This window comes from Puntigrus tetrazona, chromosome 4 (assembly GCF_018831695.1).
Source record: "Puntigrus tetrazona isolate hp1 chromosome 4, ASM1883169v1, whole genome shotgun sequence".
NCBI classification, from domain to species: domain Eukaryota; kingdom Metazoa; phylum Chordata; class Actinopteri; order Cypriniformes; family Cyprinidae; genus Puntigrus; species Puntigrus tetrazona.
The window spans coordinates 16,782,761-16,799,337 of record NC_056702.1 but is presented as its reverse complement, the minus strand read 5'-3'; the positions used below and the strand labels follow the sequence as shown (position 1 = coordinate 16,799,337).

At 35.4% G+C, this 16,577-nt stretch overlaps 1 protein-coding gene across 1 annotated transcript in view; it reads left to right on the top strand.

Annotated features, from left to right (window-relative positions):
• kcnh5a (potassium voltage-gated channel, subfamily H (eag-related), member 5a) overlaps nt 1-16,577 on the top strand; it is a 72,755-nt gene that overhangs the window by 22,133 nt on the left and 34,045 nt on the right. Inside the window, exons 6-8 of the mRNA XM_043236194.1 lie at nt 619-1,011; nt 5,040-5,132; nt 8,095-8,524. Coding sequence (XP_043092129.1) covers nt 619-1,011; nt 5,040-5,132; nt 8,095-8,524 — 916 coding nt within the window. The remainder of the gene's footprint in view (nt 1-618; nt 1,012-5,039; nt 5,133-8,094; nt 8,525-16,577) is intronic.

Below are 16,577 nucleotides of genomic sequence, written 5' to 3'. Positions count from 1 at the left end.
ATTAAAAAATTCATAATCAGCATTGTGAAAACAGTTAAACGTTCTTAAAAGCTTACTGTGTTTTGTCAGATACAGTGTTTTTAGTGAATACAAAAAATGTATATGAATAGTTCTCATAAGTGGACAATAACATTCTGTATTTAAGCAAATGCTGTATTGTTGTCTACTGCTTTAGATGCTTGAGCTTTTTAAATCGAATGCTTTTATTACTCATTAGCTGAAAAAAATACTTCTGAAAGTGATTACAGCAATATAGTCATTATTGCTATTGTTGTGGTTCAGACGTCACTGCTCTCATAGAATCATTTAAACTTCATAGTTTATAGTATTATTATTGTCCTCGATAAGACTAGGCTTTTATGCTTAAATCAGCAACTTATTCAAATAAATGTAACTTGTTTGAAGGATCTTTGCATATATTTACTGAAAAATAAGAGATAAACATTGAGAAAAAAACATTGTTTTATTTACAGTTTGGTAGGCCATCATAGGTATCCATCAGCAAAACTGGTTGAGTATAGTAGCACTTTTGAAACCTTGTAGTAACATCCGAATACCAGATTTTTTTTTTTAATCTCTCTCAATCTTTTAATTAATTGTATTTTCTGTCTTTCCAAGGCTCTTCAGCTGGGCTCGGACATCCTCCCTCAATATAAGCAAGAGGCTCCTAAAACTCCACCTCACATTATATTGCACTACTGCACCTTTAAGACCACTTGGGACTGGGTCATCCTCATCCTCACCTTCTACACGGCCATCATGGTGCCCTACAATGTGTCTTTTAAGACCAAACAGAACAACCTGGTGTGGTTGGTACTGGACAGCGTGGTGGATGTCATCTTCCTTGTGGATATTGTGTTGAACTTTCATACAACTTTTGTGGGACCTGGAGGAGAGGTCATATCTGACCCAAAGCTCATACGCATGAACTACTTGAAGACCTGGTTTGTCATAGACCTGCTGTCTTGCCTGCCCTATGACATCATTAATGCCTTCGAAAATGTGGATGAGGTAAGCACAGCATTGAAGAGAGACATTTATTTATTTGAGCAATATTAAAGTAGTTACAGTTTGTTAGATAAAACAGCTCACCTGTTTTAAGCTGTGATAATAATAATAGTAACAACTGCTTGTGTATCCACAAATCAGCATATTAGAATGATTTCTGAAGGATTAGGTGCCACTGAAGCCAGGAAGAAATTGCATTTGAAAATATATTAAAAGATAATTTTTTTATTTAATTTTAATTATCATAATATTTCACAATACTACTCTACTGTATCTTTAATCAAATAAATGCAGCATAAGAGACATCTTGCAAAAAATTTCAAAACCTCTTACAGACCAAACTTTTAAATGGTTGATCAGCTCAACAAAACAATCAGCTCAAGCCTGATTCCTAAATAAATGACTCAATATGAACCAATACTTTTTAGTCAATCACAAATATTTGTGACTCAATTGGAACTGTTTTTTAATTAATCTGATTTATTTGATTCTCTCAGTGGCATTTTACGAACAAATTAAGGAATTAATGAAATGTCACCACATTTTTTATTTTTATTACTTTTATTTTATTTTATTTATTTATTGGTTTTGTTGTTCTACATTTATTTCTGAAACAATCCACATTTCGTCCTCGAAATCAAAATAACCATTAATGGAACACTTAAGGAAGCAGAAACTTTAAGAAGAACCTGAATAATTTAAATACTTAAGACATCCATCTCTAGCTATAGTTTCTATTCTCTGATTCTCACCCACTTGAAAGATGTTGAATGATCATCTTGGTTCATCAGCATAGATTAATTTTTTTGAAAATGTTTCTCTCTGCTTTCATAATGCTTTAATTAAATACTTTCATACCTTAAATGATGACTGAAATGGTGTACAATGTGCATTATGTCTTTCATCCAAAACACTGCCAAACAAAAATCTTTTTGTTTACAGTTTATTTGACCAGGTATAACATATCAGATTGTTCTCTGGTGACCAATTACAGGCAAAAGCTCAAATCAATAAACCTTCATCTTCTTAGATTTCATTACTTTTAGTGTTGTGTTCAGTGGAGTATTCAATCAAATTTTCTGTACTCAGCTCTTGCATTATAATTGATCCTCTTTCATGTTACTAAAGTTTGTGATTATTTATCTGTGCATCTTGTTTGTGGTAATTACTGTTTGCACAGGACTTCTCCAGCATACATTTCCATCTCTTATTGAGCAGAAACGAATGCATCTTGTGTTCCTCTCTTTGACTTGCATGAGTGGTGTTGCATGTGCATTTTTTTGTGCACGTCAGGAATGCTTTATTTTTCTTGCTAGAAAATTTTTTCTCGACCCCCTTCCCTCCAACATTTCTTGAGGCTGAATCTCTGACATAAAAACTATATCCATTACTGCCATCTCTTTCCATATCAGTGACTGCTCACAGTACTGGGCATTAGCCTAAATGGTCTCAGCCCAACCAGACAGTTCAATGATAAGTGGGCTGTGTGATTGTTGGAGTCTTTGTATATATGCGTTGAAGAAGAGGCTAGGATGGACAGAATTGTTTGTGTGATATCAGTCGTCTTTTTCCATGATTACAGCTGCTGTGTTGTATATTTGCCACAGGAGGCAGTATTTACAAATTAGAAGTTTTCAGAGAGCTCAGAGATTAATATAAAAATTTTAAAGACATATTAAGAAGTCAAAATGGTTTGGTTAGCAATATTTTTTAACTATCTTCTTTTGTGTTCCGCAGAATAAAGTCAGACTTAGATAGAGTGAACAATTAAATGATTTTTCATTTCATTTTAAATTCCATTTCGGTATTCTTGAATTAAGAAGAAAACCTCTCACACCTGTGTTTTGAATGTAAAGCACTTTTTGTACTTCCGTGTACTTTGAGTTCTTCTGGAGGATCAGTGGGAGATTTTACTTTTTTATCTGTCTGGAGGATCTAATATAGAGAGCTGAGATGGAAGTGATCATCCGAAAAAACTTTAAATGGGCTCAGGCGTCCTAATGGCTGTAGGTTAAATTGGGCGACTGTGGACATTCAGAATAAAATATGATTCTGCTTTAAGGTTCTTTACATTATTAATCTCCATATGCACGGTATGATATATTTATCCAATAAAATAACTCTTTGGATTCCTACTGGTGCTGTAAGTTCACGGTTGCCCAGGCAACAGGCATCCTTTTGTGGTGATGTTGTTGGAATGCATTAGTCTCTGCATCACTGGAACACAATGAAGTCCCAAATCTACAGTGTGCCTAGATCTCAATAAAGTCTTCCTGTGGCATGTGGGACCGTGTGGTATTGCTGTATCACTCCTGCATGAGTTCAGCTAAGGTAATGTCTCAGATAGTTGGTCTGTAGTTGATTGAATGTTTGTTTGCGCAGCTGTTTTATTTCTTCATGCTTAGTGATAATTCTGTGCTCAAACGGAACCTATGTTATATTTTTACTTGGCTGATAGATCAGTCGATAGATAGATAGCTACCGATAAAGCTACTAATAAGGACCGGCCTGCTACTAATGACACTAATAAAACATCTCCATTTTCCCATGCATTTACGCATGCGCTTTTCTGAATCTGTATACAACCCGATGTGCATGTTTATATTGTGCATGCTGTATATATTTTTAAAAAGCTGATGGCTTCTGACACAGCTGCTGTTGAAATGTCACCATCAGCTGGCCCCCAGTGAATTCTGTTTGTCTCCCAGACCTGACACAAACCACAACCTCAACAGGACACTTGTTGAGTTGGCAGGTGTTAATGCTAGTGTGCAATGTGTTAGACCCCCAATGAGCACTGGAAACCAATGGCATTTATCAAGATGATCAACACTAACAATATTAATAATCTTTATAAATAAGAATATATCATTTTTGAACGATCAGTAATTTTTTATTTTATTTTATTACTCAGTTATCAAATGTATTTTTTTTTGTTTTAAGCAACAATGCTGTTTGTTAGATTTGTCTAAAACTAGTAAAACAAATTATCAGTGGTAAATAAAAATACTTTTAAAAATATTTTTTAAAACAAACTGAACAAAGGAGGATATCACTAACTAAAAAAAAAGTTTGCTCATGATAAAATGTTACAAAGAGTATTATAAATATTTGAAGGCACAAGAAGTTGGCAAGACTGTGTCTCTCTGTCATGGGGATTGATGTGCAGCTGTCAGATGTTTTCCTATGAACTGGAGACTGTTCTGTCTTTGTGTCCCCCGTGGGCCACATGTCCAAGTTATTGGCTATTCTGGTCTCTTGACTTGTATTGTGTAATACCTGCTTTTTCTAGCGTGTATTAATGGGACATATACATGAAGGTTCTGTCTCCATTCACTCCCTTTCATATCGTTCCAAACCTGTATGCTTTTTTCTCCCAAAATGAAATGATTAAGAAGCTCTTTACCATGCAGTTTCCTTAAAATATAATAAATATAATATTTTAATATTTTATTATTTTAATATAAATAAATAAAATAAATAAATAAAATATAAAATGGAACAAAAAAACTTGCTAAAAGCTATTGTATATGGTTTTGTTTTTAAATTCTTTTTAGAAGCTTAGCAGCCACTTTATATTTGGTCACTGTATAGTTTTTATTATACAGTATATATGAATATACCGATATGCATAGCTTTTGTGTTTCACGGAATAAAGAAAGTCACATCAGTTTGAAACAGCACGAAGGTGAATGAGTGATGACAGAATTCCCAAGTAAACTCTTCCTTTAATCATTTCACACAAAGGTTTTTCTGGAAGTGCACATCAGGACATGTCAGTTGTTGTTATAGGACACTTGTTATATAACGCTTTTGTGTTTTTTTTAGCGTCTTGATATGACGTTCTTCCCGCATACATCTGCTGTTCGGTTCCTACTAATTACTCTGACGCGTTCAGTGTGCTGCTATTCAGTTCTAATATCTGTAAATGGGTCTCTTGAATGCTAAAGTCCATCTCTGTGTTTATTATATGCATGCGCGAGCGTAGTTTGGCGTGAAGTGAAACGTCTGCCTCTGTCTTTCTGACTTAGGATCCCATTGCAGACTCTTCTGCAGTGGGCCACTTGCCAGCTGCGGCCCACTCTCAACGCAACGGCACACGTGCGGAGGACTCAGTGTTGCCTGTAAGTTCGCTCTCCTTTCTTGGGTTGTTTATGGCTCTTCTGTCCCATTTTCTCATTTGTACGGCGGTTCAGTAACCTCTCTCCTATTCAATGTTGAGCAGAGATGCACTAATGGCTCTCTAATTTATGCTAATGTTACTCTGAATGCTGCACCCCTTAGTGTGTTTGTTTATCTAAAGTGATTTTAGATGCGAGTCAATTCAAATTAGACAGCACAAGCTTCATTCCCCATGCCCTGACACACACAACCACACGCGGCATGTTTCACCAATAGGCATTAATGTTTCTCTCTTCCATTATCCCAAGATACAACTGTGGGGTCGTCACATCTAACCGAACATTTATGAGCACTCATAACCTCTAATGTTCACACCCGATAGCTACTCATCTGTTTGGCCTCAAAGACAAAGACAAAAAACTTCATGGTTTACTAAATGCTACATAAGCACAGTTGCAAATTAGATATAGGCCCTCAAAATGATAAATTACTTGGAAAAGTATCCATTAAGGAGCTGCTCCGCCTGGGGAGTTGACTATGTTGGCAAAATTAGCATCGTTTTTTTTTTTTTTTTTTTCAAGCGTAATAAAAGCCTTAGGATTTCATGCAATATTGCAGAATGAACACATCTATTTTTACCTCCCTTCCTCCGTGTCAGTGTCTGGGGAAAATTGCTCCTTTCAGGAACATAAAGCATGTTTGAGAAATTAGCCTTTTGATTATGTGACGGCTGGAACAAAAAAGCAGAAATTTCTCGGTGGAGGAAATGCTAATTAAACCTGTGAGGTACACATCACGACCACTATTTATAAACAGTTCTGGGCTGACAGTCCAAAGCTGTTGAGGATGCAACAATTAGGTATTCTTACTTCTCACCCCCTCGTTTTCGCTCTGCCAGCTTAAAAAGTGAAATCCATCAAGTGTCTGCGCAGAACTCGTCGTTCCATTTTGTCCTCCAGATAACCTCGCAGCTGTCCTCTAAGATAAGAAACGTTCAGTTGTGGAATCACAGAAATTGCATTAAAGAGTTTTTTGTTTTAAATTCAATAAGAAATTGATGCTTTTTATGGGAAAAAAATAATATTATTCATTTACAAAGCTCTGTACATGCTCATGTCTTTTGTGTGTTTATATTTGTTAGTTTAGATATTTAATTAATATTTCCTGTATGATTGCAATATCAGCTGATATTAAAGATTTGTTGATTCATTTGTATCAATCGTTATACTCTATTTTGAATATTATGTTAGCTCTGTTATTATCTAATGCTCATTTAAAGTCAGTGTTAAAAACATGCATCCTTTCAATACGTTTTTTTTTTATTAACTTATGTTTTATTCTCTACGTTATAGTGTTTTATATCAGTTTATTTTAATTTAGACAATTTACGGAAATTTTATGTTAGTTATTTGGTATTAAACGTGTTTATGAAATTTTATACTTAATATATACTAATGTTTATTTAATATTTACTAATGTATATTAATATTTAATTGTTCCTACACTTTTACTCTATTTTTACAAGAGAAAAATCAGCCTTTATTGTATTGTTTGCAATTTTAATAATATAAAATAATTGCACGCGGTTCATGTCAGGTCATGTGACTTGATTTCTGATTCAGCTGGGTATTGCATTTGTGTAGAAGTGCCTTTTAGCAAACAAACTCCAGCAATTAAACCTCTTAGACTGTAGTATAACACCATATTAAGTCTACAGATCTTCCCCCACAATGCTTGCATAAAATGTCTGCATATTTTACAGTATGTAGGCTTACCAATGAGTTAATGCTGTATTTGTGTACGTTAAGAAAACTTACAAATATATGTTAATCAGAGTGGGCTTATTTCTTTAAAGACCTATAATCTGCATTGGCCCGAAGTTGACAAGCAATGTTTAAGCTTTTGTTCAAAGGGATAGAGTGCAAGCGTGGGCGTAGCTGAGTGAAAGCGTCCTCTTTATTTTGCTTTCAGAGCCAAAAAGACTATATTTATTCCACCCTTTAATGATACAGACTCCACAACATACATCCAAACTATTAGCTGTTATCTTTCATAAGCTCAAAAGAATTTGCCTGATCAATAAAACAACTTTGTCCGCCCATGAGATCTAAGATTCTCTTTGGGTATGGCGAATGGAGTTGTAGGATCAGTCAAAGAACCCCAACTATCCATCCTCTCTTCCTCCGCTGACATGAAAGTAGTCAGATCAAAGTGGCTATAGGCTGAAAGAGGAAGTCTCTGGAGCTATATGACACCCATCAACCTGGAATTATTCATGTTCAAGTGAACATGGAAGATCTCACCTTCAAATCCACACCTGGCTTTTTCTAAAGTCATGTTAACTAAAGTGCACCATATCAATATAAGACGATACATGCCAACATAAATATGTCTTAATAATTCTAAGCCTTTTCTTAACCAGTTGTTTTCTTTCCAGCTTGGTTTGTTTAATTTGCACGCAGAAAAGCATGTCACCAACCAACACTATAAAAAGTATTTTTTTTGTACAATTGAACATTGTTTCATAAATTAGATTGATAAATATTGTTCTACTTATTTTAGATCTGGGATGTTCACGCCATGAATATTATGATAATAACACAGAGTAACAATAGAGTTGCAGTCACTTGTTGGAAGGATTTTTTCACATCGTAGATCAATGCAGGTGGAGCTGGGGAAGGTGGAGGGTTTCTGTAGCGTGCTGCAACTGCTACAGCAAGCGCTAGCTGAGTATTTTAATGTTTTTCAATATCATCGAGCATTTGAATTGGCTGCTGATGAGAAAAGAAACAGTTGTGCCACGTGAATGATGTTATATGTCATATTTCATAACTCATAACTAGCTATAATGTAATGATTCTTGGCGGGAATTGATTTTTTTCCCCCTCAATATCTGTATCACTCGATTTGTAATTGAGGTCGACTAGTGTTAACATGCTGTTACCATCTCTTTCTCTTGGCCAGGGTCTCAGCAGCCTCTTCAGCTCATTGAAAGTGGTGCGTTTACTCCGTCTGGGTCGAGTGGCGCGCAAACTGGACCACTATCTGGAATACGGCGCTGCTGTGTTAGTTTTACTGGTGTGTGTCTTTGGCTTGGTGGCACATTGGCTGGCTTGCATCTGGTACAGCATTGGTGATTACGAGATCATCGATGAGGGCACCAACAACCTCAAGAGGGAGAGCTGGCTTTATCAGTTAGCTATCAGCATTGGGACACCATACCGCTACAACGCCAGTGGCTCTGGCCAGTGGGAAGGCGGTCCCAGTAAACACACACTCTACATTTCATCTCTCTATTTCACCATGACAAGCCTCACCACCATTGGCTTTGGGAACATTGCACCTACTACAGACGGGGAGAAGATCTTCTCCGTGGCCATGATGATGGTGGGCTGTAAGTACTAAATGGTTTCTTTGCTTTGTGGATGCTTTACTAGACAGATTGGGCTTCAGTTTTACATTTTTGGAGATTAGGGATGCACAATATATCAGCGCCATACCTGTTATTGACTGATATTACAGAGTTTATTAGAGGTATAGTTCATCCAAAATAGAAAATGTTAAAAATATAATCACACCACGGCCATTAAAGATGCAGATGAGCTTCTTCATCAGAACGGATTTGGAGAAATTTTGTTACATTACTTGACTTGCTCAGCAATGGGTGCCGTCAGAATGAGAGCTGGTAATAATCACAATAATTAATTAATAAATAAATAATTCACAATAATAAAGTAATATACAGGATTCCAGTCCATCAATTAATGTGTTGTGAAGTGGGAAGCTGTGGCTTTGTAAGAAACAAATCCATCAAGTCCAGAAATTTACGCTTCAAAAATATGAATCATATATCCACAATATTGCTTTTTGGTTGAGCTATTGCTTTAATTGTACATACAAATTTTATCCTTTTTTTGCATAATCATTTAAAACTTGTCCTTAAAAATAATTATCCATATTTCATATTGTACTTTATAAACAATGTAGTGATGCCAAAATTCACTTGTAACATTTAAAATAATTGATTTACGCTTCTATTTTTTTGTAATTTATAAAAAGTACTGTAGAATTTTGATAAATTATTATTAGGGCTGTTAAATGATTAATTGTGATTAATCACATTCAAAATAATGTTTTTTGTGTACATAATATATGTGTGTGTACAGTGTATATTTATTATTTATATATAAATACACACACATGCATGTATATATTTAAGAAAAATATGTTTGTTAAATATTAATATCAATTAATATAATATGTATGCACGGAATATTTTCCAAACATACTGTATGTGCATGTGTATTTATATATACATAATAAATATACACAGTACATTTATGTAAACAAAAACTTTTATTTTGGATGTGATAGTTTGACAGCGCTAATTATATAGTTATAATCCAAAACTATAAAATAATTATCAGCTTTTGCTATCAGCCAGAATTTTATATCAGTGCATCTTTTATGGTTATGCTGATCTTCTCAGTAGGGAATACACTTAAAATAGCATCAGTGTTTATTACATTTTCACCAACCAGGGTATGTCCACAAACTTTAAGTGCGATTTAAAAGCTTTGCAGACACAATAATAGTATCATATAACATCACATAATTCGATATAAAACTATTTTCTGCCTTGGCAAGATTACGGTTTAGAAAAGCATTTGCGTCATGTCCCTAATAAGACATGCAATGTGCCTTTGAAAACATTTCCTGAAACTTCTCTCTTCAAGCTGCTACATCCAATCATAAATTAATAAGCTTGTGCTTTAAACCTCCTCACTTGTTATTTTCAGAATACTTTCTCCAAAGTTCGTAAGTACTGTATTAGTTGTGTACTGTGCGGCTTTTACCGAACAGTTTCATCAGTAATCCTCTACAGATCCACAGGGCTAGTGGATAGAATGAGCTCCAGCTAACTGTAAGCTGCTGAAACGTAAAGTGAGCCACCCAGGAGGCCAAAAAACAGTGTCAGTGACTAAACAGGAAACAGTGGCACAGTTAAGGAAGAGACATACAGTGTAGGCCAATGCTTCTATAAAAATATGAAGCTAAAACACTGCTTTATATTCTAATTAAATATGCAGAGACAACTATGAGTCAGCCATTTGTAGGTCAACTTCGTGAGGAGTGTAAACTTTGCAAATTAATATTTTTTGTCTTGCTTTCCAGTAAAATATCTAAACATACATACGAGATGAGAAAAAGAAACCGACATAAAAATAAAAATATCTATCAAATGTACTAACGTTCTTTAGATTTATTTCTTTAAAAATACATATTTAGCTGTGATCTCTTTGTTTATTAAGGCAGCGTGACACTTCTGACTCAATCAGTGGTGTGATGTTTCATTTCTACACGTTCAATAAGTGCCAATAGTAGCACAGAAATTACACGCTTCAGCTTTAAAGTTTTAATTGGAAAGCTGACTGAAGGTAGTTTCATTTGGCAGACTCCAGCTTATAAAGCACCGCTGGCTTCAGATCAGTTTTAGTGGTAGTGAGCCGCGGTGCTGATGTGTATAGAGCGCAGTGTTTGCCGTCGGTTTATTGCTTGGTTGTTGTGCATCTTTTCTGTCGTACTTCTCTCTGCGCGCACAAACGGCAGCAGATGGAGAGAAAGTCTTGTGTTGCTTGTGGATTTATCTAACAGTGCTACAGTATGGTGCATTGTGTGGTATTCTGTTGTACTGCATTAGCCAAATCCAGCTAATACTAAATTATGATGAAGCAGACATTTAGCATTAATGAACCATACGGATTCATAAAGACTAGCGGATTTATAAAAACTGAGTTTAATTGCCTGTTCTTAGAGTCATATGTGTGCTAATCAGTGTTTAATGCATGTATGAATGGGACTGGATTTATATTAAATCTGTGGAATTAGCATTAGGTTAATCACCATGTTAAAGCCAGCTGTGCTGATCAGGGCCTTTTTGTTTTAGTAAAACAGAACTACAGACTCTTGTTCGTTTTGCTGGTGCATAAATTTGCTTTGTACTTCATTTTTTTTAAAAACATAAATCCTGGGCTTGTTAAGGTTCATTGTGGTGCTGAGAGAGGAGAGCGAGAACAACTGCTTCTAGGGCCCTTAAAGAGACAGTTGATCAAGAAATGAAAACTTGTTGCAAACTCATATGACTTCATTTTTTCTCCTTTCAACGTCATGAAATTAGATTGTATTTTCAAGGTGCTTCACATATTTATAAGTTCTTACAAAACATATGAAGATATATATATATATATATATATATATATATATATATATATATATATATATATATATAAAAACCAAGTGTTTCTACCATAGTTTCTCCCTTTAAACTATTTGTATAAAAAAATGCTTTGTATTTTTAACATTATCCTTCATGTTCCTAAGAAAAACATCAGATGGGTTTTGAACCACACGAGAATGAGAAAATGACAGTATTTTCATTCATGGGAGAACTATTCCTTTAAGAGCTGTCTGAAATGATTAATAAAACATACATAAGTTACATAACAAATTGCCCACATTGTCCACATCTCCCTCTCTGTTTCACCGATTCTCTTGCGTAGGGTGTAAGACAAATGTGAGGCTATAGTTCAGAAGACTCTGAAGAGCAGCATAACATTTTAATACTGTCTAGGTTAAGACTTACGGTGTGTGCTGATGCTCTGTTCATCAGGACTCCTCGGGGCCACGCTGTCATGTGACCACAGTCTCATAGGGCTTGAATCTACCGATAAACCTTGTCCATTCTTTGGCAGTGACCAGAGCGCTGCTGCAGTGCAGCTCAGTCAGCAGTAATGGTCTCACCCAAGGGTTTTCCAAAGGTTTATGCGTTCCTGGTACTCCGATATGATAGTTTCTCCAACTAAAAGAGCTCGGCAGTAGCCGTAATGACCCTCAGTGGCTCGTTTCAAGCTATCTTTAAGCATCAACTGTTGTAGAGGACTGTTATAGTCAGCACAGGGGAGACATTTGCCTTCAGCGAGGCAGACATTATCAGAAGAAACAGATCTATGTCTAATGGAATCACATCCCGTAAAGTGGCATTATAGTCAGCAAGTGTCTGTGCATTCTCAGCATGTCAACAAACAACAGGAGCATCTGTTAACAACCCCACAGCAAATATGAGCGTGCATATGGGAAAATGGTAAATGTTACATTGCTTGCTATCTGTCTTGTTCAGTTCACGCAAAGCCTTGAGTTTACGTAAAGATAATTAATCTCACAATGTAACAATATTGATGGTGATGAGAATCCTTGTGAAAAAAGTGCACTTAATTGTAACCTAATCTACATTGTCATTATGTTTTAATATTTGACATGCACATTTTTTACAGATATGATATATAGTTTAACATTATATGTTTATCAGTATTTGACAATACTCAGTTTCAAAGACAATATTTCAATAGACAATAGAGCTAATTATGAAATTGCACACAAAGATGAACTATTCTGAAATGTGTTAGAAAGCAAAGTTTAGCTAATTACATTTAATACATATTTAAAACTATAACACGTTTGTATAAAATTAATATTAAATGAAGTCTCTAAAAACATACATCAGTCTGCTCTTAAGTATATTATTTTAAAGTGTGTTATTTCCATAGAAAGTGCTCGTTTTAGTTCTTGAGGGCATTTATAAATAATAAAGACGGTACGATTTCAGTTAGATTCGTGGGACTGTTTTTACAGCTAATTTCAAGGAGACTTACATCAGTTTATAACAGCTACGTCGTTAAGACAGTTTGAATGTGCTGCGTATGACAAGATGTCTGAAACACCCCACTGGGAAAGTCATTTCCACTCACCAGTTGCACAATGTTGTTTTGGATGTCTTTTCTTCATGCTTCATATGTCAATAAGCAGCAGTATTCACAAAAAACAAAGTCGATGTGTTAACTTGTTCAGTCAGTGCAATACATTGATGCATTACTTCATTTGTAAAGTTATTGATCTGCCGTCTCTGACTAAATACTAACTGTGCCAGAGCTCATGGCTGTCCAGATGCTGTTTTTACTATCTCTCTTTTTTCACGTTCTTCTGATAATAGCGCTGCTGTCAAGTGATTAACATGATATACCAGATTTTAATGAGCTATTTTGGAATTTATTACAGGATACAAGGCACAATTACATTTTTAAAAATGCTTTATATAATTGTACAATAATAACAAGTTGTATTTATAGCTCTTCTCTCAGTGCACCTATAGCAAAAAGCTCATTCTTCTATTTGAACAGTCAAACCCAATGATTTTGTATCCTGGTGTATAATTATTCTAATGAGTCTTCTCTCTCATATGCACACTTCTGACAATCATCTGCCGTTTTCTCTGCCAAGACATTTTGGGTTTGCACCTATTCGAATGTAAATCAAATCTTTTTCCTCCTGCTGCATTCCTGGGAAAGAGAAACTAGATCGCCCTAATGTCTTACAGCAAACAGGGACAGTAGCTGACATGTATTATGCAATGCATCATTATGTGCAGCATTTTAAGTAGGAGGTAGAATGTGTCAGGAGTTTAAGGTCCAGGGGGTTTATTGATCTCCCGGTCCATTCAAATGACAGGTACATTGATCCCACAATCAATGCTGTACAGAAACAGTATAAATAGCTGAGTTTGTTGTCAAACCGTGTCTAATTTAAGAACAGCATAATGCATGTGTAATTTCATTAATTTGAGATAAATTTCCTGACACGCAATTTTTTGGTCTCTTGGTGGCTTGCCAGTCGCCTTTATTGGTCCAAAAGATACCAGCATATTATCAAGCCTGACTCACACTTGGCAGGAGACTCATAATTCCTTGGGTTAGGTCAGATAATATTGTGAACTGTTAAGGGTGTAGGTGTCAAGAGATTTTTTTTTGTGTTCACTGCCTAATGGAAAATGGAAAATGTTTGCACTTAAACTGAAAATGAGTACAAACCAGCGGACACTACTGGGAGAAGGATGTGGAAAATGTGAGTGATAGACACTGTTGTGGTGCATCTTCAGCTTTAGGGGACTGAGTGTCTCTCTGAGGTGCTGTATTGATTGTAGCGATGTTACTTAATGCAGTAGGAGAAAGAGGGTTAGTTTCGGGAAGATAGACAGCATGTTCTAAATCCCTCTGTTGTTGTAAGCTGAGAGAGATCGCAGATCTCACTATGGAGAGGGAGAGGGCGTTCTACTGTAAATGCATACTGTAAATGTCAAGTGACGCAAATTAACTTTAGAATTCTAAGTGGCATTTTTTCTGACTATAAACTATATGTTTTTGCACATTTTTTTCTTGTAAAAAATGTAAGGACTAGAATAAATATAGACCTAAATAGGGGTGTGCGTTAATGACAAAAAGTGTTTATTTTTTCTGGAACTTAGTTGATAACGATAATTAGACAGCGTTTTGCTGATCATGTTACTGCTCTTGTACTTTGGCAGGCTTAGGACTGGCATGAACAGCTGACTCCCAAAACTTTTTAAATATTGTCATATTCCGGGAGGTGGTCAGTTTGCAGGGGCAACAGAAATTAAGTTTTTCAGCTTAAATCGATTTTTATCTTTATAAGGCCATATTTTTTTTACCTAATTAAATGTATGCATCATCTTTTGTGTCAAATTCTTAAACTGAATCAATACATTTAATTAGTAAGACACTATAGGGCTGTTTTGTTGGCAGTAGAAATGTTTGAAATGATTTTAGGTAAAAATGGAAAAATATTAAGTAAATGGGTATGATATATGATAATGGTAAAAAAAACGAATTATTTGGTGTATTTGGTGTAATGCAATGTGGGTTTTTTGTTTAAGATTAAAAAGATACATTATTTTCAACATATTATAAATATATTGCTCCTCTCTGCCCTACCTTTTTGAAAAGCATTGATTTTTACAAAACGCATCTTTCTGAAAAGCATGGTGTGCTATGATTGGTCAGCTATATTGTGTGTTGTGATTTTTGTAAACATTCAGGTGGCGTTATGCAAATCATATGGTATCAGTATGTGGGGGTGTGTTTAAATAAGGTATTTAAAAAAGGCGTAGACGAGTCTTGACCTTTTTAAAAAATATCTCTTTAGGTTTGACACTTTAGTCTTTGCAATTTTACAGATTACAGTACTACTCCAAAGACTTTAAAACTTTAAATCACGACATATGACCCCTTTAAACATAAAGCTACAATTGTCAGTAGGTTGTGGCAAATCACTGCATTATTGAGTCATTGAGTCATTCGTTCAAATGATTTGTTCAAATGGCTAATTGATTTAGTAGCACACTGTTGTGTGTTCTCGAAAAACACACAAAAAAACTGTTTTGCTGTGGCTTTGTTTGCAACTATTTTTGTTGTCGAAATAAAGCAAAAACAAGAACCATCGGGGATGATTCCTCTAGAGAGGAAGGCCAGTGCCTTTAAAATTGAAATAAAGCAAAGCAAATATTGACATTAAATCACTAATTTTTCTAAAGAAAAAGCAGGTAACCATACACCAGCAAGTAAACTTACAGCTGAAATCTGGGCTCTTTATCCTCCCCTGAGCTCATTGAGTTTTATTAGAGCATGCTGTCTAGAGCATGCTGTTGGTTTGGAGGGGAAAAAAATAGAATGAATGTGGGAAAGTCATGTGAGAAGTGCCTCCATTGCAATAGTGATTGGCTGTGATTGGTTCAATCTCACGTCTTGTGTTCATGTGCATTCTGCCTTTGTGTATCAGGCTAAACTAACACCTCAAACTACTTTGTTACATTAAAATATGACTAAAACAGCCTGAAAATATATTGATATTTTAGGTAGTAATCAGCTTGGTAAAAAATGGAAAGTAAAATGTACTACTAAATTAATCTTAACTACTAAATAATATTAAACATATTTATATAGATTACTAGTCAACTCCACAGTTAATTTTTGACACTGGTATATACTGTGCATGAATGTTTGTTATTTATGTCACTCTGGAGTGTGACAGTTCTTTAGGAGTCCTAGTTAATTTTGAACCCTGTTGTGGACCTTATAAATCTTCAGCTTAAGTGACACCTTACAGATTGACTGTGAATGTGGCTCTCGCTCAAGAGCTAACCCCGGACATCTCCAGCAGGTTGACAGCGCACAGGAGTCACAGGCTGCAAGCTGTATGACAGCTGTGAAGAAATGTACTGTCAAACACACTCTGCTTTTTTGACTCTAATGTCATAGTCAGGTGCCAACAACTTGGTCTTGTGTAAATTCAAGGTAATGACCGTAGTATGACTTTATCGTAATGCAGTTGACGTTGTTTGTATTACTTATTACAATTTATTAATAATGCTATTTAAGAAAAAAAATGTCTTTGTCCTGCTCTATAGCAGTATTCAAAGAGCAGAGGGGAGATAAAAAATGATATGGGAGAGAAGTACAACACAGGGAGAGAGAAATAGAGTGATGGACAGAAATGGTGTTTGCCTTCAGGCTCAGTAGTAATTGCTGAACCTGACCGCG